The sequence below is a fragment of the Lepidochelys kempii genome, chromosome 20 (assembly GCF_965140285.1).
Source record: "Lepidochelys kempii isolate rLepKem1 chromosome 20, rLepKem1.hap1, whole genome shotgun sequence".
NCBI classification, from domain to species: Eukaryota; Metazoa; Chordata; order Testudines; family Cheloniidae; genus Lepidochelys; species Lepidochelys kempii.
Window position 1 is genome coordinate 14,580,427 of NC_136399.1, and position 26,548 is coordinate 14,606,974.

The 26,548-nt window shown below is 61.7% G+C and overlaps 1 protein-coding gene across 1 annotated transcript; it reads left to right on the plus strand.

The window, feature by feature from the left end:
* Window positions 1-478: 478 nt before the first annotated feature.
* On the plus strand, window positions 479-19,785 carry LOC140901054 (syntaxin-binding protein 2). Its single transcript, XM_073319219.2, has 19 exons — window positions 479-515; window positions 2,983-3,032; window positions 3,995-4,076; window positions 4,677-4,753; window positions 5,723-5,801; window positions 6,528-6,631; window positions 7,756-7,904; window positions 8,236-8,320; window positions 11,244-11,374; window positions 11,518-11,625; window positions 12,618-12,675; window positions 13,184-13,249; window positions 13,747-13,827; window positions 14,164-14,302; window positions 15,694-15,800; window positions 16,327-16,416; window positions 18,522-18,607; window positions 19,012-19,169; window positions 19,706-19,785. Exons 1-19 carry the CDS (start codon window positions 479-481, stop codon window positions 19,783-19,785), a joined length of 1,767 nt encoding a protein of 588 aa, XP_073175320.1.
* The last annotated feature ends 6,763 nt before the right edge of the window (window positions 19,786-26,548 follow it).

The following is a 26,548-nucleotide window of genomic DNA, read 5'->3' on the forward strand; positions in this document are numbered from 1 at the left end:
CTTTAACCCTGCCCGAGGCCCCCGCCTCCCTCTGCGCCCCACATGACCAGGTGGGGGTTCAGTGGGGACCTGCGTGGCCCTGTCACTGGGCGCCCGCCCCTTGGTGCCCAGGCCCAGCCCTCGCAGCGCCAGAAGTGGGGGGCTGCGGCGTTCGGCCGTCTTCAGCCTTGCAGACATCGACCCGCCAGCACCCCAGTTGCTTTATACTGAAATCAGTCACTGGGGGGGCTGGGCCCGTCCATCAGTGACACAAGGGGGGGCCGGGCCCATCCACCAGTGACTGATTTCAGCGTCACTAGGGGCCGTCGTCCAGCGTCACAGACACTCCCCAGAGCATGGCAGGGAGAGGCCAGGGCGTGCCCAAGGACAGGAGCAGAGCCGGGGCAGAACCCAGGAGTCCTGACTCCAGCCCCACCCCGCACACAGCTGAGTCCTACTTCTACCCATAGGCCCCGAGGGGACGTGGCAAGAGGCGGAGATGGCCCCGTCCGGACTGAAGGCGGTGGTGCGCAAGAGTGAGTGCGGAGCCGGGGGGTCTGAGTGTGGAGCCGGTCGGGGGCAGGGTCTGGTTGGGTGTGGGTCTGGGGGGGCAGGGCCCAGTTGGGGGGCCCTGGGAGGGGCGCTCCTGGGGGTGTCTCACCCTCGGGAAGGATTAGGAGTCAGTCGGAGCAGAGAGCTCCCCCCCGCCTGCCTGTCATACACCAGGAAGGGGAGGAGGCTGTCTGCCCCACCCCCAAGGGCTGCCCCCTCCCATAGGAGCTGCACTTTGGGGGGGGCGTCATCGTCGTCATCTCTTTCCATCAGGATGACTCCCACCAGGGCCGGTGCAAGGATATTTTGTGCACTAGGCGAAACTTCCACCTTGCACCCCCCCCGCCCTCCCCGACAACCTCTGAAAACTAGTAAAGTTAGCATTATAAACAGCCTGTCAGAATGGGTAACGGCTGCGCGCGAGGAGAAAAATGACGTCATAGCTGCTTTGTAACGTAGTGAAGCAGTACACTTCTGCCCGGCCCCAACACAGAGCTGGCGTAGGCTATAGCTGTAATGTAGGAGAGAGCAAGGTAAAACCTTACACTTCAGAAGCCCAACCCACTTCTGTTACTTCAGAAGCCCAACTCACTGCTGAATCTCCAGCCCAGGCTGCAGTGGACGGGGCCTGTGGCTAAATCCAGACCACAGACCTGGGGTTTAAAAGACTCCTGGAAAGTGGATTCAGTTCTGATGTTCCATGGTTGCCCCCAGAACTGGGACAGAGCAAAAGTGGCCCACAGCTCAGGACGGCCGGTGGTGCTAATAACCCTTAGCTCTTCTCTTAGCTTTTCCTCACTAAATCGCACAATTAGGAGGGCCTGACACGTGACTTTTGAATACTTGGGGTGGGCCATACTGCCCTGGTTCAAGAGGGGTCTCTGAACAGGAATAGCAGGGGGCTGCGGGTCAGGAGTGAGGGGCATCTGCAGAGCCGTGGCAGGGTGGGGGGGAACCCAGGACTGGAATAGCTGCGTGTCAGGAGTGAGGAGCACCGGCGGAGCTGGGAGTGGGTGGTAGCCCAAGGCTGCGATAGCAGGGGGCTGCGGACAGGAATGAGGGGCACTGGCAGAGCTGGGAATCGGGGGGGAGCAAAGGGCTGGAATAGCAGAAGGCTGCGGACAAGAGTGAGGGGCATCTGCAGAGCCGTGAGGCGGGGAACCCAGGACTGCAATAGCTGCGGGTCAGGAGTGAGGCAGAGCTGGTGGGGGACAGACCAGAGCTGGCATAGCAGAGGGCTGTGGACAGGAGTGAGGGGCACTGGCAGAGCTGGGAATGGGGGGGAGGAAAGGGCTGGGATTGCAGGGGCTCCAGTCAGTAGTGAGGGGCACTGGCACAGCTGGTGGGGGGAGCCCAGGGCTGGCGTGGGGAGCTGTAACTGCAGTTCAGGGTCAAAATGCCTGGGCGGAGTTGCGTGGAGAAAGCAGGTTCATGTCTGCCTTCACCATGTCTGGATCCAGGCTGTGCTGCCGGCCCCTTACCTTGCACTAGAGCTCCACGTGCCCCAGTGAACGGGGCGTCCGCATGCCACAGGTGTAAAGGAACTGCAGGAAAGCAGCAGGGAGGCCAGTGCGTCCTGGTGCAGAATAGCCCCTGGAGCCTCATTAGGACCGAGCAGCCAAGTCCTGATGGGCTAGAGGTGGGGTAGGGAGAGGCATTGCTTGAGTTATGGTGGAAACATAGTGTGTTGGGCAGTGCACTCACGCATACCAGCTACCAGGAGTGGGAGTGAGAGTGAGAGCACAGGTCAGGGTCATGGGGCTATTGCCCTACGGGGCCAGCCAGAATCAGATGCTTCGTAGGGGTAAAACAAACAGATGTATTATGGTAGCACCCAGGAGCCCCAGTCATGGACCAAGGCCCCATTTTGCAAGGCGTTGTACATTATTCATTAGGTGTATTACGGTAGTGCCCAGGAGCGCCAGTCATGGGTCAGGGTACCATTATGCTGGGCACAACAAAAAGATGGTGCTTGGCCCAAAGAGCTGACTATCTAATTGCTTAGCTGGGCCGTGGAAGGTGCCCAGGAGACAGGCCGGCAGTTCTCTGAGCGGGGCATGCCTTGGGGGGGTTCTATGTGCAGGACTCAGGATTTGAAGTCTTTGTTGTGTTGTTGTCCCCCACACACTGTAGAGGGTCCCTGGATCCCCTCCAGTCAAGAGGTGCTGGACAGGATCTGTTCTCTTGCTGCACGGGGCCAGATCCTTAGTTCAGCTGTGCTCGTATCCAGCCTGGCAGAAAGGAAGGGGGATCAGACCCATGGCCCATCTAGCCTGTCACCCCACCACGATCGCCGACTGGGGGCTCGGCTAGGAGCACATCGCTAGTTGGCCTGAAAGCAGCCTCTGAGCCACTTCCCCGAGGGGTCCTTCCACCAGCCAGTGGGTCCTGGCTCAGGCACAGCCGTCCCATCCGAGCCCCACCACTGATCCTCATCTCTTTCACTCGCAGAGATCCTCAGCGTTGTCCTTCACAGCGTGAAGAAGGAAAGAGAATGGAAGGTAAGCAGGCCGAACCTGTTGCCCTGGTGTCCCCCTGGGGATATGCTGTATCCATATATCATGCTCCTCCCCCTCCAGCCTCTTGAGATTCATTAGGAACCTGAGCTTTTCCAGGCTGGATCAGATCCCTGCTCTGTCTAGCCCATCATCCATCCCCAGCTAGGCTTGGGTATGTCTGCCTTCCCACTGTGCTGGAACAGACCCAGCTTGTCCAGCTAGCCCCATATCCCCCCCCCCCCCCACACACACACCGGATCAGACCACTGGGACCAGTGAATCAGCCTGGGTGGGAGGAGGACCAGGAGAGTGCCAAGCATGGGGGCAGTATGCACCATTGGGCAGGCAGGTTATTGAGCCCCCGGCATGGACTGGGCTGGGGGATGTGGAGCAGCGGGTTAGGCCGGTGCGGCAGAGGGAGCATTCGGCACGGCAGGAAGGTGGTGGAGATGTTGGGCCAATGGCCTACAGGGCTTTCCTAGGGGAACATGGAGACTCCCCTCGTTCCATTTCTCTGTGCCCTGATCCTGGTTCTGTCCGAGGGCTGGGGAGCGGATATCTGGTGGATCGGAGCAGGGGACTGGGAGCTAGGACTCCTGTTCTGTCCCTGCCTCTTGCACTCACCCTGTCACCTGGGCGAAGAGGCTGATCTCCTCCAGTCTAGGAGGATGGAACCATTCTGAATGGCCGGGTGTCCCAGGTTTGTCTCCTACATCTCGTACCAGCCACTCTGCTCGGAGCCGCTCTCCCTGTAGCTCCTCACGCAGTCCTTAGCACGGTCAGCTCAGCAAAGTGCAGGATTGGTACCGGCCCTGCTGCTCTGCTGTGAAAGGGCTGTGGAAGGGCTCTGCCATTAGCAGTCGCTCTGCTCCCTTGACTGTGCTGTGGATGATGATGGTGGGCAGCTGGGCTCAGGGCAGTGACTAGTTCATCCGAAGTGGAGCGCTCCCCTCTCGCTACCCCAGGTGCTGATCATGGACCACCCCAGCACGCGCATCCTCTCATCATGCTGCACGATGTCCGACATCGTAGACGAAGGCATCACACGTGAGTGGCCCCTCCCTCCCGTCTGCTCCCCCCGCCAGGGCTCCCCTCCCCATTGGATACACCTCACAGTCAGGGAGTTGACTTGTCTACATTCACATTTGCATCTAGTTTCCCCACTTTGCAGCCCCCTAGACGCCCTCCTTGCTATCGGTACCTTCCCAGCCAGGTCTAGTTCCCTTAGCCTGGCACTTTCAGCCCGTGGAGCCTCTTCACCGCTTTTCTCAGACTCCCGCTAACTCCTCGCTGCTCCTCCCCAATGCTGTGGGCAGGGTCCTGGCTGGGGAGGGCGAATGCTGACTCCCTGCTTTAGGGTGGAGGAGCCCTTGGGGTTGAGGGGCACAGAGCTGAGCCAGCACTCTAGCGGGGTGCCCCCAGCACAGTACAGAGGGCCATTCCTTCCCTGCTCCATACTGTGGCAGCATCGCAGCCCACGGCCCCACATCGAAGCGGCTGCTGCATTCTCGCCTCTGGAACGCCCCGGCCTGCTGCCAGCGAACATCACTGTGCCCCTTGGCTTCCCCTCCCCACATCCTGGTGGAGAGCGGCTGGGGCGGGTGGCTAGGACACACTGACCCGCACCCAGTGTCTGCTCTCTCCTAGTTGTGGAAGATATTAACAAGTGCCGGGAGCCAATCCCCAGCCTGGAGGCCGTCTACCTGCTCAGCCCAGTGGAGGAGGTAGGAGCTCGGGCCTGGGGCAACTGGATGGGGAGCAGGGGAGACCCCAGGACAGCTCCTAGTGCTGCCTGGAGGTGGCGCTGTCCGGGGGGATGCGCAGCACAACGTCAGGATGGGAATGGGGCCAGTCAGGGCTCCCCAAGAGGCTGCTTCCCCAGAGCTGGGCTTCATGTTCTTTGCCACGTGAGGCACAGACTGTCCCCCAGACCTCTCCGCAGTGCAGTCCTGTGGGGGTTGGATGGGCAGATGCAGCAGGTGGAGAGAGGCGACCTCAGCTGAGACTCAAAGCGAAGGAGATTCGCTGAGGCAGAGGCTCAGGGAGCAGGGGCTGTTGGGGAGGAGGCTCCTGCATCTGCAGCAGCGAGGTGAGTGGAGGGAGACCAGGGGCAGGGGGCGCTGGCAGAGCAGGGTGAAGCCCAGAACCCACAGGGGCTGCCCGTGGAGGGAGCGCTGTAGGAGAGGACTGCGAGCTGGGGCTTGGGACAGGGCAGCCAGATTCTCACCTGTCACAATGGCCAGTCGAGGGGTCTGAACAGGTTCCAAACACCCTGCCAGGCTAGCTGGCGTGGCGAAGCTGCAGGTGCCCAGCATGGCGCCCGGGAAGGGAGGGGGCCCTGATGGTAGTTGCCTGGGATTGCTGCTCGGCCGGCTGTTCGCTGGACACTGCTCAGAGCCCACTTAGTTCAGCAGCAAGGCAATGCCAGGCCTCATCTGTGGCCGGGCATGGACACTTCTGTGCCAGCAAGAGATGTGGCTGGGCCCTGAGGATGTCCCGGGCACATGGGCACAAGCCCTGCTCCAGGCAGGGAGGGAGCCCAGAGCCAGGGGGGTGAAAACCAGCTCACCTCCCGATGGCATCATGCTAGGCCCTGAGTCCCCAGGGCCTGGGCCTGGGCATGGGCTGGGCCATTTGAGCAGCAGGGAGGGGCCTCGGCAGGTGCTGACAACCCCCCTCTCTCCGCTTTGCAGTCGGTGCAGGCTTTGATCAATGACTTCCAGGGCACCCCCACCTTCAACTACAAGGCAGCTCACGTCTTCTTCCTCAGCCGTGAGTATTGGGGGTCGGGGGATCCCCCAGCTGGGAGCCTGGGCAGCAGCACACTGGAGCCTGTGGGTGGGGGGTCTCTCTCTGCCGGCAGGCCAGTGTGCAGCACCCTGATTATGCTCTGCCCTCCTGCAGGGGGATGCAGCCCCAGCAGGCCAGACTGAATGACCCCACCTATCCCTTCCCCCACCTTCTCCCCCACGGGCCTGCCTCCAGCCAGCACAGCTCACAGACACCTGCAGCGTGTGCCCAGAAAGGCGGCCTCTTGCTACCATTCCCAGCATGCATTGCCCCATCAGTCCCAACTCGGTGGGGGGATGGGACACCACCAGAATACGCAGTGTGTCAGGGTCATATCTGCTTCTCCCCATTACAGCGGCAGGGGGAACCCAAGTCCCCTTCCTCCTTGTGCATTATCCTGAGTTGTACACTCCGGTCACTCAGCCCTGCGGGCGGGCTGAGGCCAGGGTGTGAGACAGGGGCTGCATCGGAGAGATTGTGGCTCCCCCTCGCTGCTGATGCTGCAGAAGGCGAGAACCCGGCATGACTCTGGTTCGCGGGGGCTGGACTCATCATTGACTCCTGTGTGGCCCTGCTGGCTTGCCCCACAAGCGTGCAGCTCTACTGCCCCTGCTGTGCCCGTCCTGGCCCCGTCCGTGGGGGCTGGCGCTGTGCTGGGGGTCCTGAGCCCTGTGCCTGTCACTCCCACCCACTGCCTTTGCCTTGCAGCCTGTCCTGAGCCTCTGTTCAAGGAGCTGAGGAAGTCACGGATCACCAAGGTCATCAAAACCCTCAAGGAGATCAACATGGCCTTCCTGCCCTATGAGAGCCAGGTGAGGGGTGGCCGGGCTTTGGAGGAGCAGGTCCGCGGGGCGGATGATGACGTACGACACCACACCCTTATTGTTTCATGTGGTTTGGCGGGGGAACCTTTCCCTTCTAGGGCCCCGGGTTTGACGCCAGCACAGGACAGCAGGAACTGTGAGAGGTGGAATCGCTGGCTTGCACCTGGTGGGGATGGTAGATGTATGGGGGAGGAGGGCCCTGCCTCCCTGGCTTTACCAGCTCTTACTGATGGTTTATACTAGGCCTGCAAGACAGCCTGATACTCCACACGCCTGCCCTTTACCCAACCACCCCATCCCCTCCTTGTGTCATCAGTGGATTTCCCCCCTCCTGCCCCTGAGGGGCAGGACTGTGGTGTCAGCCCCATTGCATTGATGGGGAAACTGAGGCACAGAGAGACATGAGCCTGGGCTACACACAAAAGCTTTGTTGGTATGGGTTTGTTACAGGGACATGAGAGAAAAAATCCCCCCTGTAACTGATGCAGCTGTGGTGGCAGAGCCCCTGGGTAGATGCCGTTACGCTGGCAAAGCAGTCCTTTCGCCACTCTCGCTGATTTCATCTGGGGTACCGGTGCCAGCTGTGCCAAGAGAAGCTTTGGCTGGTATAAGCTGAGTGTCCGTCAGGAGGCTTTGCTGGCTCACCCGTCCCATTGCGCCAGCAAACCCTTCATGGGCCGATACTGTTTATTGGTGTCCAAGCACGTTTGTCCCAATGGCTCGTTCTGTTCGGCCAGTGAAATAAGCGACAGCGGCAGATGCGCCTTGATGCTGGGTTTGCCCGTGGCTATGCTGGGGCTTTCACCAGACTAGAAGCGTCGCCAAGCCCCCTCCCCCAACATTGAGGGCACCTGGGGGTCTGCAGCCAAGTAAGGACCTGAACCTGGGGCATCTTTATCCCAGGCTGGTGCATGAATCTCTGGCTCGCTATCCCTCTACCACAACAGGAGTGGCACTGGCAAAGGGATCTCTCCCTCACTAGGGGCTCGCTACAGCTCCACCAGGCTGGCCTGATCCAACAGCGCATCTTAGGGGCGCGGTATGGGACACAGCTGGCCTGGCTGCAAGCAGTTGGCACTGGGGTCTGATCTCTGCTCTCCCCCGTCCCCAAGGTGTACTCCCTGGACAAGCCAAAGACCTTCCACAACTGGTTCAGCCCCTACCGCTTTTTCGAAAAGAACAAGCAGCTGGAGATGCTGGCAGAGCAGATTGCCACATTGTGTGAAACCCTGGAGGAGTATCCAGCCATCCGCTACAGGAAGTGAGTGTGCCCAGGGGAAGGGGTACCCAGCTATCCCCTATAGGAAGTGAGTGTGCCATGGGGAAGTACCCAGCCATCCTCTTCAGGAAGTGAGCGTGCCCAGAAGGAGAAGGGTACCTGGCCATCCGCTACAGGAAGTGAGTGTGCCCAGGGGGAGGGGTACCAGCTATCCCCTATAGGAAGTGAGTGAGCCATGGAGAAGTACCCAGCCATCCTTTACAGGAAGTGAGTGTGCCCAAAGGGCGAGGGTACCTGGTTACCTCCTACAGGAAGTGCGTGTGCCCCTCGGGGAGGAGCTGTTTCTGACCCACAGGGTTTGTCTTTGCTGCAGGGACCATGAAGATAACTTCCACTTGGCGCACGCTGTGCTGGCCAAACTCAAGGCGTTCAAGGCATACGAGCCCAGCATGGGAGAGGTGAGCGAGCTGTGTCGGCCACACCCTTGCCATGGGACAGAGCCACGGGGGAGCACATGAGAAGTAGAAGGAAGGAGGAGTGATTTAGAACCTGCTCGGAGATCCTGGCGGGGGGAGGGGTGGGGTCTAGACACCCTTGGAGATCCTGAGGGGTTGGCAGAACAATAGCATTCCCTGTGTGGCTGGACTAATGGCCCCAGCCCTTCTCTAACACTGGCTGTGGGCAGATCTCAAAGTGCTCTACAAAGGCTAGTGTCCTTATCCCCTCTGTATAGATGGGGAAACCGAGGCACCAACTGGGGAAGTGTGTGCCCAGCACAATCTCTCTGTTTATAAACAGGGCAGTTCGGTCAGAGAACTAAGCTTCGGACACAGAGCCTCTTCCACACCTGGACACTCCTGTCTGTGTGTGCTCCTACACCCATCACCATGGTATCAGAATCTCACTAATGAATTCAGCCTCCCAGGGGAGGCAGGGTGGCCTGTGTTACAGATGGGAAACTGAGGCATACAGGGAGTCTGCCAGAGCAGGAATAGAACCCAGCTCTCCCGAGCCTTAGCCACAAATCAGCCCTGGCCTGTGGGCTTCCCCTCGCTCCTGCCATCCCCGTCTCACCCCCAGCAGAGGGGAGCTGCAAACCCACCATGCCCTGGATTCTCACACGGAAAACCCAGTAGCTCCTACCCCCCTAGGAGAAGCAAAGTGATGTAAAATCCAAGGTCTGCCCAGATCTCTCCCTCCTGTTGCCTCTGCTCTTGCTTCCAGCCTTTGCTGAGCTGCTGGGAGACTGTGCACCTGTGACCAACTGGGAATGTTTGTAATATCTTTTATGAATCTGATGCGTGCCTCAGTTTCCCTATATATTTCCTGGCTTCTCTGGCAGGGGGTGAAGGGGAAGGATTCTTGGGGAAGGTAAGAGTCATGCTGGGGGTGGGGCATGTCACCTCCCTGTCTTGGTGAAATGAAGAGAATCCAACACAGATCAGCCTGGGGGCCAGAAAGACCGTGCCGGCTCCAATGGCTCCTGGCTGGATGCTCCCAGCAGGGAATTGGAGCAGGGCCCCCAGCTCGAGAACACAGGGTTGGGAAGGTTTGAGCTGGGGGATGAGTGCGGGAAGCTGGGAGCTCTCGCCTGAGAACTGACCAAGGTCAGGCCGAGGCCTGGTCTACACGAGGCAATTGGGTCGGTGCCACTGCGTTGCTTGGGGGTATGGGAAAGGCGGAGTCACTGAAGCGGAGCAGCTGAAGTGGTTTACATGTAGACAGGCCCTGAGTGAGAGACCCGGAGCTGAAAACAGGTTTCTCTGCAGCTCGGCCAGGCTCTGGGCTGACCAGAACGGCCTCTTGCTTTAACCTTCAGTGGGCTGGGCTGCCCAGGCTGGGGTCCAGGTGCCTAAGAAACCCAACTGTTCTGGTCTCCAAAGCCACCCAGCCCGCAGTCCCGGCACCCTGGGGCCTTGTCTGCACTAGTCCCTCTTGCCTTGATGTTTCCCAGCAGCCAGCCCTGAGGGGTAGCTGGCACAGGCAGTGCTGTGGCACCCACCAGTGCACTAACCACCCCTCTGCTCTGGGCAGGGTGGGGTGACTCGGTGGTTACGCCAGCCCCCATCTGCACTCGGGGATCCCTCCAGCAGAGCCGAACTGGCAAAGGGTGTGAGCAGAGTCCCATAGGGGGTGGGGGCGGGGGCTGAGCATAGCAACCCATCCAGGCTGGGTAGGGCTAGAGGGGAATGATGGTGCCAGCTCTGGGTTCATGTCCCTGCTCTGCCACAGACTCCCTGTGTGACCTTGGGTGAGTCACCCAGCCCCTCTGGGCCTCCATCCCCCTCTGCAATGGGGTGACAGCCCTGACCAGCCCCACGTGCATGGGGGGGCAGGATGCAGCAATGATAGTGCTACAGTGGTGGGGGCCAGATACTCCTCCAAGAGAGGCGCTCCCCCGTCAGCCTCAACCCATTTACCCAGAGGCTGTGGAGACCTGCCAGGCGGATGGGTGGTGGCCGGTCCAACGTTCTGCTCCCGAGCGTGGCTGAAAATCGGGCCACGTACTGAGGTGGGACAGTTGGGGTAGCATCAGGGGCTGTACGTCCCCACCCCACCCACCCCTGACTGTCTGTGCTACCCAGCAAAGAGCAGACGCAGCCCCCCCCTTGCAGAGGTGCTCCTGGGTGGGCTTGGGTTCCACTGGGGCTGCTGGAGCCGGTTTCAGAGCCGTCTGCCATGAGAGCGCAGGGCTGGTCTCCTATCGCCACCTGTTGCGCAAAGAGGGCAGTGCATGCTGATCAGGCAGGAAGCGGGTGCTGGGCCAGCCCCCCCATGATGTGGGTCTGAGATGCTGACCATTTGAGTGGTCTCTGTCCAACTGGATGCTGGGGGGCCACACAGGCTGGGACTGGGGAGCTAGAGCTTCATATGGGGTCCCAGCTCAGATGCAAGGTGGGGCATAGGGATAATGTCCTGTCATCCCCCTCTGGGACCTTGTATCAAAGAGTCTCTGGGCCTGGTGTTGGTTCATGATAGACTAGCCAGGCCCTTCTGGTGTAGTTCCCTCCGTCCCCACACAGCATATGGAGCAGGGGGCAGTCAGGGAGCTGCCTTGTAAGGGGCATGCTCCCGTTGGTGGAGAGGCACGAGCAGAGAGCATGCTTGGGGGAGGGGGGCATTGCTATTTGCATGAGGGGTAGGTAGCCCGTCCCTGCAGGGGGCGTTGCAGTGCAGCTGGTCAGGGCAGGACCCCAGGGCACGTCCCAGCTAGCTTGGGGGGTGTCTCTTGGCTTCCCCCTGGGGTTGGGGGCTGGGCCACAGAGAGGGTGGGTAGTGAAGTTTCAGGCCACCAGGGCCCATTGGATTGTGCCGTGTAAGCCAGGCCAGGAACCCTCTGCCAGAGCAGGAGGTGACGGGTTTCTCTCTCCTTTGCCCCAGGGCCCCGACAAAGCCCGTTCTCAGCTGCTGATTGTGGACCGAAGCTTCGACCTGGTGTCCCCACTGCTGCACGAACTCACCTACCAGGCCATGGCCTACGACCTGCTCAGCATCGAGAAAGACACCTACAAGTAGGGCCTGGCTGCCAGCAGGGGGCACCCCGCACCCTTCCTCAGGCGGGCTGGGGGGGAGGTGGCCCAGGCACCTGCACTGCTCCGCAGCCCCCACGCTCGGGCGAGGGGTGCCGCAGCCTGACCCCATCTCCCCCCTGCAGGTACGAGACGATGGGCATCAGCGACTCGCAGGAGAAAGAGGCGCTGCTGGACGAAGACGACGAACTCTGGGTGCAGCTACGCCACATGCACATCGCTGACGTCTCCAAGTGAGCGCGCTCGGCCCCGCCCCCTGACGCACCCCTCCATGCCCCGCCCATCCACCGGACATACCCCCCGTGCCCCACCCAGGGCCAGGACCCATCCCCCCCGGACACACCACTCCGTGCCCCACCCAATGCCAGGACACCCCTGGACACACCCCTCTGTGCCCTGCCTAGTGCTGGGTCTTGCTACTCCCCCCCACCTTCGGCATACCTCTCCCCTCCCCACCCAATGCTGGGACCCCCTACCCCCACTTTGGCACAGCCCTCCCCTCCCCGCCCGCTGCCAGGACTCCCCCCTTGGACACACCTCTCCCACCCAGTGCCAGGACAGCCCACCCCGTTGACACACCCCTCCCCCTCTTTTCCAGTGCCGGGACTTCCCCCATCCTCCCCTTCAGACACACCCCTCCCCTTTCCTTCCCACCCAGTGCTGGAACCCCACTACCCCTTGGATACACTCCTCTCCCACCCAGTGCAGGGACATCCACCCCCCGCAACACACCCCTCTCCTGCGCAGTGCCAGGGCCCCCCTCCCCCTCCCACCCAGTGCTGGAGCTTGTTCCTGAGACATACTCCTCTTTGAGTGCTGAGACCCCCTGGACCCAGCCCCTCTCCCCAAAGGACCCCTGAGCGCTGCCTTCCAGAGCCACTGTCCACATCTCCTCTTGGGGATCTGCCTGGACACTGTCTTCCCCCGATCCCAGGTCTCCCCATGCACCTTACAGCTCCCTTGAGTGAGTCCCTCACCGACCTCCTGCTGGGCCTGCTGCTGCCCCCAGGCCCCCCCAGCAGGGCGCCAGGAGCCCCCAGAGGTGCACTGAACTCTGCCTTGGGGTAACTTAGGAAGAGGGCCTCCCCCAGCCTGTCTGAGGCTCTTGAGGCAGAGAACCCTGGTGCCTGTGGGGCGGGGGCTCCATCCCCTGTAGCATAGGACAGGGTACCCCCTACCTCCAAGGCAGTGCCTGGCTCCGTCCTGACCCCTCTCCCTGCTGCAGGAAGGTGACGGAGCTGCTGTGCACCTTCTATGAGAGCAAGAGGCTGACCACGGACAAGGTGCGGCAGGGGTTGGGGGGAGCGATTGGGGAGTTCAGGCCGGAGGGACAGGGGGACCCATCCCACTGCCACTGATGGGGAGGGGAGGCTTCCCTGCTGCCCCAGGAGGGGTTGGCGGGGGTGGGGGGGTTGTCCCATTGCTCCCAGGGTTTGCCTGTAAAGGGCTTAGAGGTGTATGTGGAGTCCCCTGCCCCCCAGCCAGAGCTCTGGAGCTCCCCACAGTGGGGGAGGGCAGAGGCCCATGGGGCGGGGTCAGACAGCAGGATCGGGACCGTGCAGGGAGAGCTGCAGGGAGCCAACGCTGGCATCTCCCTGGCCTGCTGCTGCTTTACACCTTGAGGGGCGCTCGGGTTGCGGGGCTCCCGTCTCGTTCCAGCTGGCCTGGAAAGAGCAGGTCTAACCTAAGCCGCAGCCACGCATGGCCTGAGTGACCCGCCCTGCTGCCTCTGCCCTGCAGGGGGCTTCAAGCGCTGGGAGCAGCCGGGATCTCACCACCGCCTCCCTCCAGGCCAACATTGAGGACCTGTCCCAGATCCTGAAGAAGATGCCCCAGTATCAGAAGGAGCTGAACAGGGTAACGGGGCTGGGCTTTTAGTGGGCAGGGGGAGGCCATTCAGTGGGGCTGATGGGAGGGGCAGGGTGCTCTGTGGGGCTGGTGAGGGACAGTAGGGACTCTCCTGGGGGGCAGGGCACTCTGTGGCACTCCGCTTTACTGCCTGATGAGAGCTGCTGACCTGTCCCGTTGGGCAGAGCCATTTTCCCCCCAGGTGCTGTGTGGCACCATGGGCAGCAGCCTGCCTGTCAGTGCCCAGAGCTGCCACGTTAGCCCCACCAAGGGCAGCCCTTGGGTAAAGCCCGTGCCTTGCTGCTGCAGCTCTCGGGAGAGGGCCTTGGTGGGCTTCCAAACCAGCCTATTGGAGCCACTCCTGGCCACTGGCACAGGTACCCCGACACCTGCTGATCTCCAAGCCCCCAACCTCGTGGTGACTAACAGAGAAGCCGTGGGTGCAGGTGCTCTGGACCAGCCAGTGATACGGTAAACTCCCCCTGTGCCCCGGTCTCTCCCCGCAGTACTCCACGCATCTGAACCTGGCCGAGCACTGCATGCAGCACTTCAAAGGAAGAGTGGAGAAGCTGTGCAGCTTGGAGCAGGTGGGTCTGTGGGCAGAGCCTGGCTTGGGGTAGAGTCTGGCTCATGGACTCAGCCCGGAGAGAGGGGTCTCAGAGCCGCAGGCTCACTGGAGCCAGGGTCAGCCCCTCCATGCAGCACCAGGGGTGCAGAAGGAGGACATGGGGCTCGGGTTACTCCCTGGGGGCCAGTTGCTCACCCCAGAGGGAGCTGACCCCAGGGAGGAGGGGGCCCTGGCATGGGGTAGGCGAGCTGTGGGTCAGGGGGCCATCACATCTCCCATCCTGCTGCATGGGCGGGAGGAAGCAGAGTGGCCTGACCTGGGCCTTGTGTGTGCGCCCCCTTCCCCCTGCCCCCAGGACCTGGCTATGGGGACGGACGTGGACGGGAAGAAGATCAAGGACCCCATGAAGATCATCTTGCCTGTCCTGCTGGACCCCAGCGTGCAGGCCTACGACAAGATCCGCATCATCCTGATCTACATCTTCCTGAAGAATGGTAATGCCACAGGCCTGCAGGGGGAGCACTGTGGGGCCTGCTGCTGCAGGGGGGTGCTCCTGGAGGTGGGGCCCAGGCCTGTGGGGCTGGTGGGGAATAGCACTGCTCAGACTGGCAAGCCCTCCTGCTATGCAGGGCGCCCCCCAGCCAGCCGCTTCCCAGGGCCTGTGTCCAGCCCGGCTTTACAGCCCTGTCTTCCCTCTGCCCACCTCTTGGTGCCTGCAAGCCTGCCAGTGCGCCATGCCCATGCTCCGATCTGGGGTCAGATCTGGGGTCAGATCTGGTGGCCTTTGCTCCCTGCTACTGCCTTCCGAGCAGTGTCCGCCCTCCATGCTCCCACAAGCCCGTTCTCTGCAGGGAGGGAGGGAGGATGGAGACACACACCCAGAGCAGCCCCCCAGCCCATTCTCTGCAGGGAGGGGGGATGGAGAGACACACACCTGGAGCAGTCCCCCGGCCCATTCTCTGCAGGGAGGGGGGACTTCCCTCCCTTCCTGCAGGCTGTTCAGATACCATGTTGTGTCTCTGAGCCTCCTGCAACCAGTCCCCTGCCCACCCCTTGTGTCATCCCTGCAGCAGCTCCCTGCTTCTTGCTGCATCCAGCCCCTTCCCCAAACTCACCATGGCCTGGGGAACCTCCCTGACCCTGACACTTGGCACAGTCCCTCTTCCCCCATCGGTTCCTATCCCATGCTGGCTCGGTGGGGCAGGGCCCTGCTCCAGGGCCCTTCCTGTAACCCTGCTCAGGCACTGCCCCTGTGCCCATTGTTCAGGCCAGGGTGCCCTCATGGGGCTCCTCTGGCTGCCTGGCTGCCCAGTTTCCTGGCTAGGGGGTGCTGTGGAGTTGCCAGGCCTCCCCGTCTGCACTAAGCAGCAGTAAATGGTTTGGGGGGGCAGGGGTGGGGCACGTTGCCCTCCCTCCAGCTCAAGGCCTCACAGCCTTTAAGAGCCAGGCCTCGGCTCTGACTCTGCACCTGACTGGCCGCAGAAGGGGGAGCCCAGATCAGGGGGATGGGGGCTCCCATTGCACTGCCAGTGGGAACTAGAGAGACCCCTGACCCCAGTGCCCGAGAGAACCTGTTGAGGGAGGAGCAGCAAGAACCTAAATTCGATCATTAACTGTGTGGGGTCCAGTGGGTTAGAGCGGATGGTGCTGGGAGCCAGGATTCCTGGGTTCTATCCTCAGCTCTGGGAGGGCAGTGGGGTCTAGTGGGTTAGAGGGGGGCTGGGAGCCAGGACTCCTGGGTTTACCCCCAGCTCTGAGAGGGGTGGGAAGAGCAGGATCTCAGGATTTGATCGGGGAACTAGGACTCCTGGGGCCACGGACTCGTGTGCCTGGGCTGTGGGTGCATCCCAGGGGTGCTAGGGCTGACCTGTCTCTCCCCGTGAAGGTGTGGACAAGGAGAACCTCACCAAGCTGATCCAGCATGCCAACATCCAGCAGCAGAGAGACATCATCAACAACTTGCAGTTCCTGGGCATCTCTCTCACACCTGGGGTAAGGGACTGGGGCCAGGGGCCAGCAGCTGTACCCATGCCAGGGGGCAGATCTGTGCTGCACAGGGGAGCCCAGGCCATCCTGGAGGTGCCCCTCTATGGCAGTGACCTACTCCCAGCACAGAGGTGGCCTCTGTCCCTGTACAGTGGGGTGACGCCCTCCCCATAGGAGGGTGACCCCCGAGTTACTCCCCATCTGGGGTGACTTCTTCTGCCCCGGCAGAGGATACTGGAAGTCAGGACCTCAGATCGCCAGCGAGCTGGAGCTGGTGACCACTGCTTGGGGTGGCCATGAGGCGAATGGGGGGAAGCAGCTCTGTTCTCCCATCAGTCTCTCTCCCCTCCTCTCCCTCTCTCTCTCTCTCTCTCTCTCTCTCGCTCAGTGATCCATTCTGTTCTTTTCTCTGCCTCTCCCCTGCCAGCCTGGCTGGCGCGACTCAGGTAGGCCGCGCTCTCCCTGTCTGCCCCCGTTCCCACCCCGCACCTCCTCCCTGCTGCCTCTCACCCCCTCTCCCTTCCTCCCCCAGAGCGGGCAGCTGCGACCGGAGAGGAAGGTGCGGCTGGAATCCAGCTACCAGCTCTCCCGCTGGACCCCCATGCTCAAGGACATCATGGAGGTACCGGGCCATCTGCTTCCTGGCCTTGGGGGTGGGGTTGCAACTGGCAGGCTGGGCCCAAGGGGGAGGAGTTGGTTTGGGGTCGACCATGTGTAGAGCCCTGCATATCTGCACACCATTTCTGCGGATAGTGGATCAGCTGCAGATACAACCGTGCAGGGCTCTACTTCCCAGCAGCACCTGGCCCGTGGCGTCCGGCTCAGGCAGCCTGGGGGACGCAGCGCGCTCGGGGCCGCTGGCCTGCAGCCAGTGGCTGGGCGACAGGTCGGAGTCGGGGCTGTCCAGCACCCACTCGCTCCGCCGCACTGCTTCCTGTCCAGCAGCTCGAGCAGCACCAGTGTCCCCACCAGCTCCTGGGCAGCAGGATTTGGGATTGGAGTGGGTGGGGCCCCGGCGCCCCCCTCCTCCACCCCACTGTGATGCAACATGCTCTGCTGCTGCTGTGTACTGTTGCTCGTGACCCCCCAGGAGGGCACGTGATGAGACACCCCTTCCCCCCAGCCCCCACCCCCTCCACACTGGCCCTTCTCCTCGAGACCCTGCCCCCTCCACGCTGCCCCTTTCCTGCGAGACCCCTTCCCCACCCTCGCTAGCTGCTGCCCGTGAGGATGCGGATACAGGTAAAAGGCGGCTTGTGGATCGCGGGCTGATGCACATCCACACTTTTGTATCTGTGCAGGGCTGTAGCCATGTGAGGGGCTCATCAGAGAGTCCTCTCCTGCTGCCGTCCTTAGGGGTCTTAAATCATAGACACGAGTGCAGGGGAGTTGTCTTACTCGGTGCTGAGATGCTGCCACCTCTGGGGTCGGCCATGGGCGGTTTATACAGCGGTCCCTCACCGGGGCTGAATTCTTCCTAAGGAGTGGCAGGCAGCTCTTAACAGCCGCCCAGCAGCGCTGCCCGAGAGTCTAGGGCAGGAGGTGATCAGTGTGTGGGGCTGGAAGTGCAGGGGATCCAGGCAGCACACTGTCGTGACTGGCACTGGAATCTGAATGGCTGGCAGGGTCCTTGGTCTAACCTCCAGTGAGGAGCAGCTGTGTGACGCTCATCTAAAGGATGAACTCCTGCAGCACAGTACTGGTCACGCCCCCTGCAGACCCCCACCCCGCTTGCTCTCTGCAGTACAGCGCCCCCTAGTGCCGCACTGGGGTCATAGAGCACCCTCTGCTGACTCACTCGCACCCCCCAGCACCCAGTAGCTTTTCCCTAGAGGTCTCCTATCCAAGCACTGCCTGGGCCCAAACCTGCTTAGCTTGTGAGAGGTGACATGGTCACTCCATCCCCTAACCCTTGCAGGGGGCTGAGCCCCTCATCGCCCTGTCCTGTGGGGCACTCCTCAAGAGGGTGGGGGGGCACACTTAGTTGCCTTCAACCTACTGGCTTGGGGCTCCTCCAGGCCAAGAATTAACCCCCTGACCGGAGCTCCTGTCCCTGGCAGATCACAGGTGGGAGGCTCCCAGCCCCTTGTTCCAGTGTTGTGATGGTTCCTCCTGTGGGATTTTGGGGCAGGCAGTTGCGGTAGCCTCAATCCCACGCCTAATCCAATCGGGGTGCCCCCTCTCTGCACCAGCCACAACTTGGCAGGCCTTAAGCTTCCCTGTACAAGTCAATGCAGCAGACTAATGTAAAAGCCCCTATTATGTGGCATTAGGATGTATCATATCTTGGGCCCCCTGCGTGCCTGGGACACACCTCACGGAGCAAGAGGCAGGGCCTGGATCTGCCCGCAGCAGGAAAGGGACACTGAGGGCAGCCCCCTGCCTCTCCCCCCCACCCCCCAAATGAGGGGCCCTGGATCTGGCTGCAGGAGGTCTCCGCCCTCCTCATAACGGTGGATGGGTGGGGAGTTCACAGCAGGGCACTGAGCAGCTGAGGGGGATGTGGTGAGATGGGGGGGCATCACTGGAGGAGTCAGCGTGCTCTTTGCTGGCTCCCCATGCCCCCCCCGGAAAGGGGGCCCCAGGCTGCTCCCCCCAGGGACTGTCAATCATTCAGTGAGGAGCCGTCCCAGCCCCTCCACCCCAATGGGGCCTGGCTTGGCCACCAGATCCGAGGTTCCTGCTGCTTGGCCCCTGCTGATCTGTCCTCCCCCCACCCCCTGCCAGGACATCATTGAAGACAAACTGGACAAGAATCTGTGGCCCTTTTTGTCGGACCCGGTCCCTACCACCAGCTCCCAGGCTGCTGTCAGGTAAGGCTGAGCCTGGCTGGGTGTGGGTGGCAGAGCCCTGACACACACACCCCAGAGTGTAGGAGCCTCTGTGCCTGGGAGTGTGTGGTCAGGACCCTGCCCTCTACGGGGGAGGGGATGTCCAAGAGCCTGGAGCCCTGGAACCCTCTTACCATGTACCCCGCACCCCGGCAGTCCCTCAACACCCCAGGGCCCAGGATGGAGGAAAGGGACTGGCCGAGCTTTAGACAGACCCCCAGCCCAGCGCAGGTGCCACCCTCCCCTACTCCCTCTTGCCTGCTTTGGGACTCCTGTCCCACTCCCTTGGGCAGGGCCTGCCCCGCAGCCTCCTCCAGGCCCTGCCCTTCCATCTGGCATTCCCTCAACGAGCCCCTGGTATCCACACTGCCCCTCTCTCCCCCCAGCACCAGCTTTAGGCATTGGCAGAAGAACAAGCCAGCGGCCGAGTACCGGACGGGCCCGCGCCTCATCATTTACGTGCTGGGTGGGGTGTCCATGTCTGAGATGCGCTGTGCCTACGAAGTGACCCCGGCCATCAAGGGCAAGTGGGAGGTGGTGATCGGTGAGTGGGGCGAGTCCTGGGGGAAAGGGCGGCTGGAATGCCCAGGTCAGGGAGAGTTGGGACCCCCTGGGAGGGGGAGACCCTAGAACTGCCTGCCCAGCACCCACAGGGCTCCCATGCTACCCTCTGTCCTCCCACACCCAGGGCCCTGGGAACAGATGTGCTTGCCCCACATGGCCTGTATCTAGCCGCCTGATCTCCTGGCCTCTGTCTCCCCAGGCCTCTCATTGCCCAGGGACCATGTGTGGGGCCCCAGTCAGACACCCCCAGTAACTCCCATAGGGATATGGCTCACCCCCTGCACACACCCCTCGAAGACCTAAGGGTGAGGAACACTGTCAGCGCATGGATTCTTGCCTGGCTGTGCAGGGTACAGCGGCACGAGGGGTGCGGTGCCAGGCCAAGGGGGATAGGAGACAGTCCCTCCCCCCCTGCACTAGAGCAGGGTCCAGCTGCAAGGATGGGGGTGATGGTGATGCCAGCCACATACCTGCCTCACTGTGCCCACCACTGCCAACCACCTCTCTCTCCCCCAGGTTCCAGTCACATCCTGACCCCCAAGCGCTTCCTGGATGATATCCAAACCCTCAACCAACTGGACCCCGAGGAGGCCTAGAAGCAGCCCCCTCCCCCCAGAGACTCTGCCCCCCACAGTTTGCTGCCCCCAGCTCCACCTCCTCTTCTCAACAAGGCATCTTCCCCCCTACCCTTGGCTGCGGTGTCAGTTCTTGGGCGGGGGGAGGACCCCCAGGCTGCTTGGCTGTTTGGGCAGGGGGCAGGCCAGGGTTCCTCCCTCTGGCACAGCCTCTAGGGCCATTACCCTTTGTGCCCCGTGGCCACCCTGCCCCCGATTGGGTAGGAGAAGAGTCAGGCTCCATTATCTACCAGCTTCAGCCATTCCTACCTCCCATCCCTGGGACCCAAAGCACAGCCCCTCTCCCTCCCCCTCCTGTCACCCCTCTGCCAGCGATGGGGGGGCGCACAGAGGCTGCTACCAGCATCTGGCTTTGGGGGTGTGTGACCCAGCCACTGAGCCCCAGGCTGTGTCTGTCCAGTCTGAAAAGAGTGAAAGAGACCCCCCCCCCTTCTGCCCCCATATCATCCCCATTCACCGCCTTGAGGTGCTGGCCCAGCCCTGGCTCCCTGCACCCTTCCCATCACAGCCTGGCACCCTGGCCTCTTGGCCCTGTCCCCCAGTGGGGACCTCGGCTCCCGAAGGGGGGAGGGGTCCTAGCAGGAGTTGCAGTCAGAGTGCCCAAGTAAGTGGGGGTGGAGCCAGGACTGCGTAGGAGGCGTGTCCAGGGTTGGTCAGCAGCAGGTAGGGTGACCAGATGTCCCGATTTTATAGGGACAGTCCTGATATTTGGAGCTTTTTCTTATCTAGGCTCTTATTACCCCCCACCCCTTGTCCCTATTTTTCACACTTGCTGTCTGGTCACCCTAGCAGCAGGGCAGAGCGGGCTCGCCACCTGATGGGCCTGGATCAAATGCCCCTACCCAGTGGCAGACACCTCCCCACTGCCTTTCCCTGGGTATCAGAGCCACGCCCTGGGCACCTGGAGCCGCAGCTCCATCTGAGGCAGCCAGCTCCAGCCCCCTTGGGTCTGATCAAGCCCTGAGCCAAGCCTCACCCCCTGAATCCCACAGGCCTTAGAGATCCTCTCCCTCTTGCCTGCCAGGCGGGCTGTGCTGGGGCAAGCACTGGCAGGAGTGATCCCAGGTAAAGGCAGTGACCTCCTTTACTGGGAGTGACCTCCAGGGGGTGGGGGGCGCAGGGGGAGAGTTTGTTTGTTCGCAGCTCTGAGTCCCTGCCCCCCCCCCCATTATCACAAAGTCAGTGCTGGCCCTGCCCCCGGCTACTGCCCTGCTGGGCATGTGCCTGGGCCAATGAAGTGCATTGCCAAAGGCTGGCCGAGGTCTCTGCTGCTGTTCACAGGCGGGGGAAGGGAGGGCACAGGGCGGGGCGGGTGGCTGAGGGCCCAGGGAGCGGGATCTCCCCAACTCCCCCTCCAGCCCTGCTGCAGGTCCCAGGTGTCCTGGCTCCGAGTCACCCGGCCAGCGCTGCCTCCCCGCACCCGGGAGCAGGGTGGGGCAGTGGCTGCTCCTTTCACTGTTGGACCAGGGCCTGGGGGCTGCTCTGCTCTGGCCTGTGGTCACCCCCTGCTGGTGCAGTGCTGGCTCACCCAGCCGTGCCCCAGAACCTCCACAGTTCCCTGTGTCCCCCTGCTCCTACTGCCTTGTTCTGCCTCTGGTCCGTGTGCCAGAGGGATCAGGAGGGAGCCTCAGGAGTCCCCTCAAGCTAGCTATGGGGTCCCCATCAAGTGTGGCTTGGGGCAGGCACTGAGCAAGCACCAGGGCCCAGCCCCCAGGCTGGCCCCACAGGGAACCATACCCACCCAGCCCCTGCCCCTCCCAGAATCAGCGCTGGAACCCAGCCCTCTGCATCCCAGCCCCTGCTCTAACCACTAGCCCCTGCTTCCCGCTCAGATGTGGGACAGAACACCTGCCTCCTTGGTCCCCCTCTAGGGCCTGGCCTTTGCCCCAACCCACACCTCCTCCATCCTCCTGTGCCTAGAGCTGCCCCAGGGTCCCGCCACCCCGGCTGCTGCTGGCCCCCAGCCCTTGGGGCCCTGGCTGGCACCTGCATTGTGTGAGCAGCTGTGTAGGCTCGTCCTGCCAGCCAGGCCAGGGCTCCCCTCTGGCACCCTCTAGCCTGTGCCAACAGCTGGGGGTGCAGTGGCAGTGTCCCCAACCCCCCCCTCGTTGGAAGGTGAAAGGAGCCAAGGAGGGGCTGTGAGAGAGCCCCATTCTCCTACCCTTCCCGCACCCTGCTCCCCCGGCTCAGCTCGGAGACTCGTCCTGCCTCTGTAGTCACTGGGCATGGGGGTTAGCGCCATCAGCAACCCCACCCCCCACCAGCTGGAGACAGTGAGAGACTAGTGCCAGGTCAAGGACCTGCCCCAGGTCCCGGAGGAGTATTATGGGGGATCAGGGCCCAGAGCAGGGGTGACCGTGGTGGGGGATCAGACCCATCACTCATGAGGGTTGGGGGTTGTCTAACTTCTCCTCTCAACCTGCTCGCAGGCTGTGACCCCTCCTGCCCTCTCCCAGCCCATCCCCTGCTCCCTTGGTGCCCAGGGGGCACTCAGCCAGCCACACATGGTCGCGCACCCCATGAGGTGGGAAGGAGGCTTCAGGCCTGTGAGCTGTGCTGTGCCAAGGACCAAACCCAGCTTACCCAGGTCCTGGGAGATTTTCGGGATGCACAGAGTCACTGCTCTGGTTGCCTGTGACCCCTCCCGCCCTGACCTGCGGTGTCCCAGCCAGGCCAGTTGGGGCGGGAGGGGCGGGAGGGGGGAAGCAGCACGGCTATTGCAGGCAGCTGGGGAGGGTGGGGGGCTGGAGGGCACTGACTTGGCCGTGCAGCCATGGGTTGGGGCTGAGCCGGGTTTGGCGCAGGGATGGCCTGGCTGGGCGCACCCTGTTTGTGATCATCTGGGCCTGGCCTAGGCCACGTTAGGCTAGCACCCCTTCAAGCCCAGTGCCCCTGGCTGGTTCACGGGAGGGCAGGCGGCTGCTTCCCAGCCCAGCTGGGGGCTGCCCTGGGTGGGAGACAGGCAGAGGGAGAAAATGCAGTTCCTCTCTGCAGCAGGAGGGGACCAGCCAGGTCAGACGCTCTCAGCCTATGTGCCCCCCTGCAGCCCAGACTCTGCATTGCACCCCTCCTGTGCCCCTACCCATCTCACCCTGCCATGGCTCCCCAGCACCTGCCAGCCTCAGAGTGCCCCAGGCTTGGCAAAAGACAATCCCAGCCCCCCAGGGGGCTTGGAAAATGCCCAGCAGCACCCATGTGACACAAAACCTCAATAACAGGCACCCAGAGCGGGAGTGACTCACACGGATTTGGGCGCAGAGCTGGGCATGGAACCCAGGAGTCCTGCCTCCCAGCCCCCCTGGCTCTGCCCATCCTTCTCTCCCCCCATACTCCTGCTAATAATTGCACATGCAGCCTGCTGGGGAACGTGCCCCGGCACAGGTCAGTCCCGTAGAGCCCAGCAGGCCCCGTTTCCCCTCCCCCTGGGCCAGCTCCTGTCTCCCTGCTGGGCACACGAGCATGGCCAGCGCTGCGTGCCTGCTGTGGACGGGGTGAGAGACCCTGGCACCTGGGATCTGCTGCTCGGGCCCAGCCCCAATCTGCTCAGCTGCGGAGCTTTCCATCCCTGATCCCCGTGGGGCATTATCAGCCACAATTAACAGCCATTTGGATAATTGCTGCGCGGCTGCCAGGCAGGTGGGCGGCGAATTGGGGGCGCGGAATTAAAAAGCTCCGGTGGAGACACCTGCCCGACTGTGGGCTTGCCAGCTCCCCCCATGGCTGCCCTTACAGCTGGGCTGCCACTGGGGCTCCGTGTGCACCCCGGGCCTGCACCTTGAGCAAGGGGCACCCCAGCCACACACGCTGTACCCCTCAGCCTGCCCCCAGAAGCAGGAGGGGGGTGCAGGCCTGAGACAGCTGGCCATGCGCCTGGTCGGTGCCAGGAGGGAGGGTGGGTCCAGCAGACAGGCCCAGCCCCTCTGCCCTGGCTCTGCCAGGCTCTGCCCCAGGCCCTGGTGAGGGCAGCTGGAGAGGGCTGCATGCATCAGCCCATGCAGTGGGCCTGGGGGAGCTGATCACTGTGCTGGTCCCAGCCCTGGGGGCTGGTGGGAATGGGGTGCCAAGATGCCCCTGTCTCCCAGTGCCAGCTGTGCCAGGGCCCCCAAGACCTTTGGGCCTGGACTGGGGGGATCATGACGAGGGCGGAGCTGGGACCCAGGGACAGGTGAAGCTGCACCAGGCTTGCAGAAGAGCTCATCCTGCAGAGACCTGCATGCAGACCCTGCTGGAGGGAGATTGTTTGGGGCAGAGCGGGGTGACTTGGGGGGCTTACAGCAGAGCTGGGGGGAGGCAGTGGGGGTAGCAGGGAGGGGGAGAGGTTTACAGTAACTGCAAGCTGTATACAGTGCATGGGTGGAGGGGCCAGGGGGTGATTTGGGGTGGGGCAGTGGGAGGCAGAAGGTGCGGGTGGGTGATACCCCCATGCAGCAGCAGTGCCCCCTGTAGGCAGTACGGGTGCATCCAATGGGCCCTAGGGGAAATATTGTCTAAAGATCAGAGTTCACCAAACCCAGGCTGAGCTAGCCCTGTCCCCAACCTGCCCATCCCTTGTGGGTATGGACTGCTGGGTCCCTGCCCTGGGCCAGGCCATGCTGGGGGCTGAGCAATCCCAGAATGATGCCCAGCGCACACCCCTTCTCCCGGGCAGGGACCCAGCATCTCGTTCCCCAGCCCTCCACAGAGTCGGCCCCCAACCTCCAGGGCTGGGCGGGGGGTGGGGAAGGCGACCAGCCTGAGCCAAGTTCACAATTATGCAACCAACCAGCCCGTGTGATGCTGCTTATCATCTTACCTCACAGCCCAAAGCCGGCTCACCCGCCACTTTCATGGCATTTTGTTGCCTGAAATTAAATCTCATTTCCTAATTACTGGGTGGGCTCCAGCTGCTGGGCTGGGCTGGGCTGGGCTTTAAGAAGGGGGCAGCGTAGTGTGATCAGCATCAGTCACAGAGACAGCTTGTTGCAGAGAACCCCCCCAAAGCCCAAGACCCCCTCACCACAGCCAGCCCCCCAGGCTGCATCTAATGAGGCCCACTCACCTCCCTCTGCCCTGCAGGAAACTCAGCCTGGCTGGTTCCTACAGGGCCCATCCAGCCCAGTATCCCCTCTCCCTGCTGTGAGCAAACATCAGGCCCTGCCCACTTGCACGTTCCCAGAATCTGGCCAGCCCAGCGCTGATCGTGCAGAAACGCGCAGTCCTGGACAGTGCTCGCCACAAAGGACTCACACAAACACATTCCAGAAGCATGGTACAAAAACCACAATATCAAGAATGGTGCAAAAACATTCCCCAAGGATAACACGAACACACTGAGCCCTCCTAAAAGATAAGGTCAAATAGCAACGTAATAAATACAAATGTTTTAATCAAACCAACATGTACAAAAAAAATGGACAATAACTAGCCAGGTCAGAGGGCAGTATCTAAGTCAGAGGGGCAGCTTGTTTGTATCAGGGTATCTCTGAGAGAATGTGTTGGTCCAGCCAAGGGGGCAATGGAAAGTCCCGCCATTCACTTAGCTGTGTCCATTGTCACAGGCATACGTGTCTTAGTATCCTCGTAGAGTCTGCCAGGTGCTATTAGCATGCCTTGTCAACAATAGACCTGGCCGGGTGCCTTCGTCCCTTAACGGATCTTGTGGTCATTGGGCGGTTCACTCAAGGTCTGCTGTGCTGGCTGTCTGCACAGAGCTGGGGCAGCACACAGGGAGAACACACACACATGCAGTGAAATGTCTAACAACAGAGGCAATCAGTAAGATGTTTCGCAATGGCTCGTTTGGTTTCAATGGGCAGGCCCAGCACTTTACACTAATTCATGCTTCTCCCCTGTTGTGGAAGTTACACAGGCCATGGCTACACTACAAAATCAAATCGCCCTGCATGCAGCCGCCACAGTAGTTACAGCACTTGTGTGTGTGTACACCTGGCTCTTTGTGTCTGTGGTGTGTGGTATCGATTGTACTGTCAGTGTGGGGCATTGCGGGACAGTTGATGAAAGCAACGCAGTATGTACACTGACACTGCATTGACCTAACTACGCTGACTGGGGGAAGTGGCATGATTAAGTCGGCAAAGCAGGTGAGTTACATCAGCGGGAGCCAAATTTTAGTGTAGACGCAGTGTTAGGTGGACGTAAGCTGCCTTGCAAACTCAGTGGTGTAGAGCAGTTACAGAGGTTTATGATGCAAACATTCATTCTGACTTTATACCACGGGCTACAGAGGTTATGGGAGAGATCAATCCTGCAAGCAATTCCACAAGTCGAAACACTCCACACACACTGATCAGCAGCTGTTGTCACACGGCTAACACACAGGCTGGGTCAAGCTCTGCATTTGTCAGTGTTCAGTGAGGCCTGGGCATGAGCTGGCACCTGGTCTGCTAGCGTCACAGGACCCATCTAGCCCAGTACCCTGCCCTCTCCCTGCTGCCTCCTTCCCCAAATCAGATCAATGGGGCCAGACACCCCAGCACCAGCTACTTCAGAGGAAGGTGCAAGAACCCCCTCCTAGTGGCTAATGATGACATAACCAGTCGGGGGAGGGGGGCATATCTCCCTCATCCTGACAGTCAGCAGTGGCCTTGCGCCCTGTTTTCTAAATTCTGTCCTGACACCCTTGCTCCCCCACCCCCCACCATCCTTGTCTGAATCCTGCCAGACTCGCAATGTCAGTGACATCTAGTGGCAGTGAGTTCCCCTGGCTAACTATGTAACTTCCCTT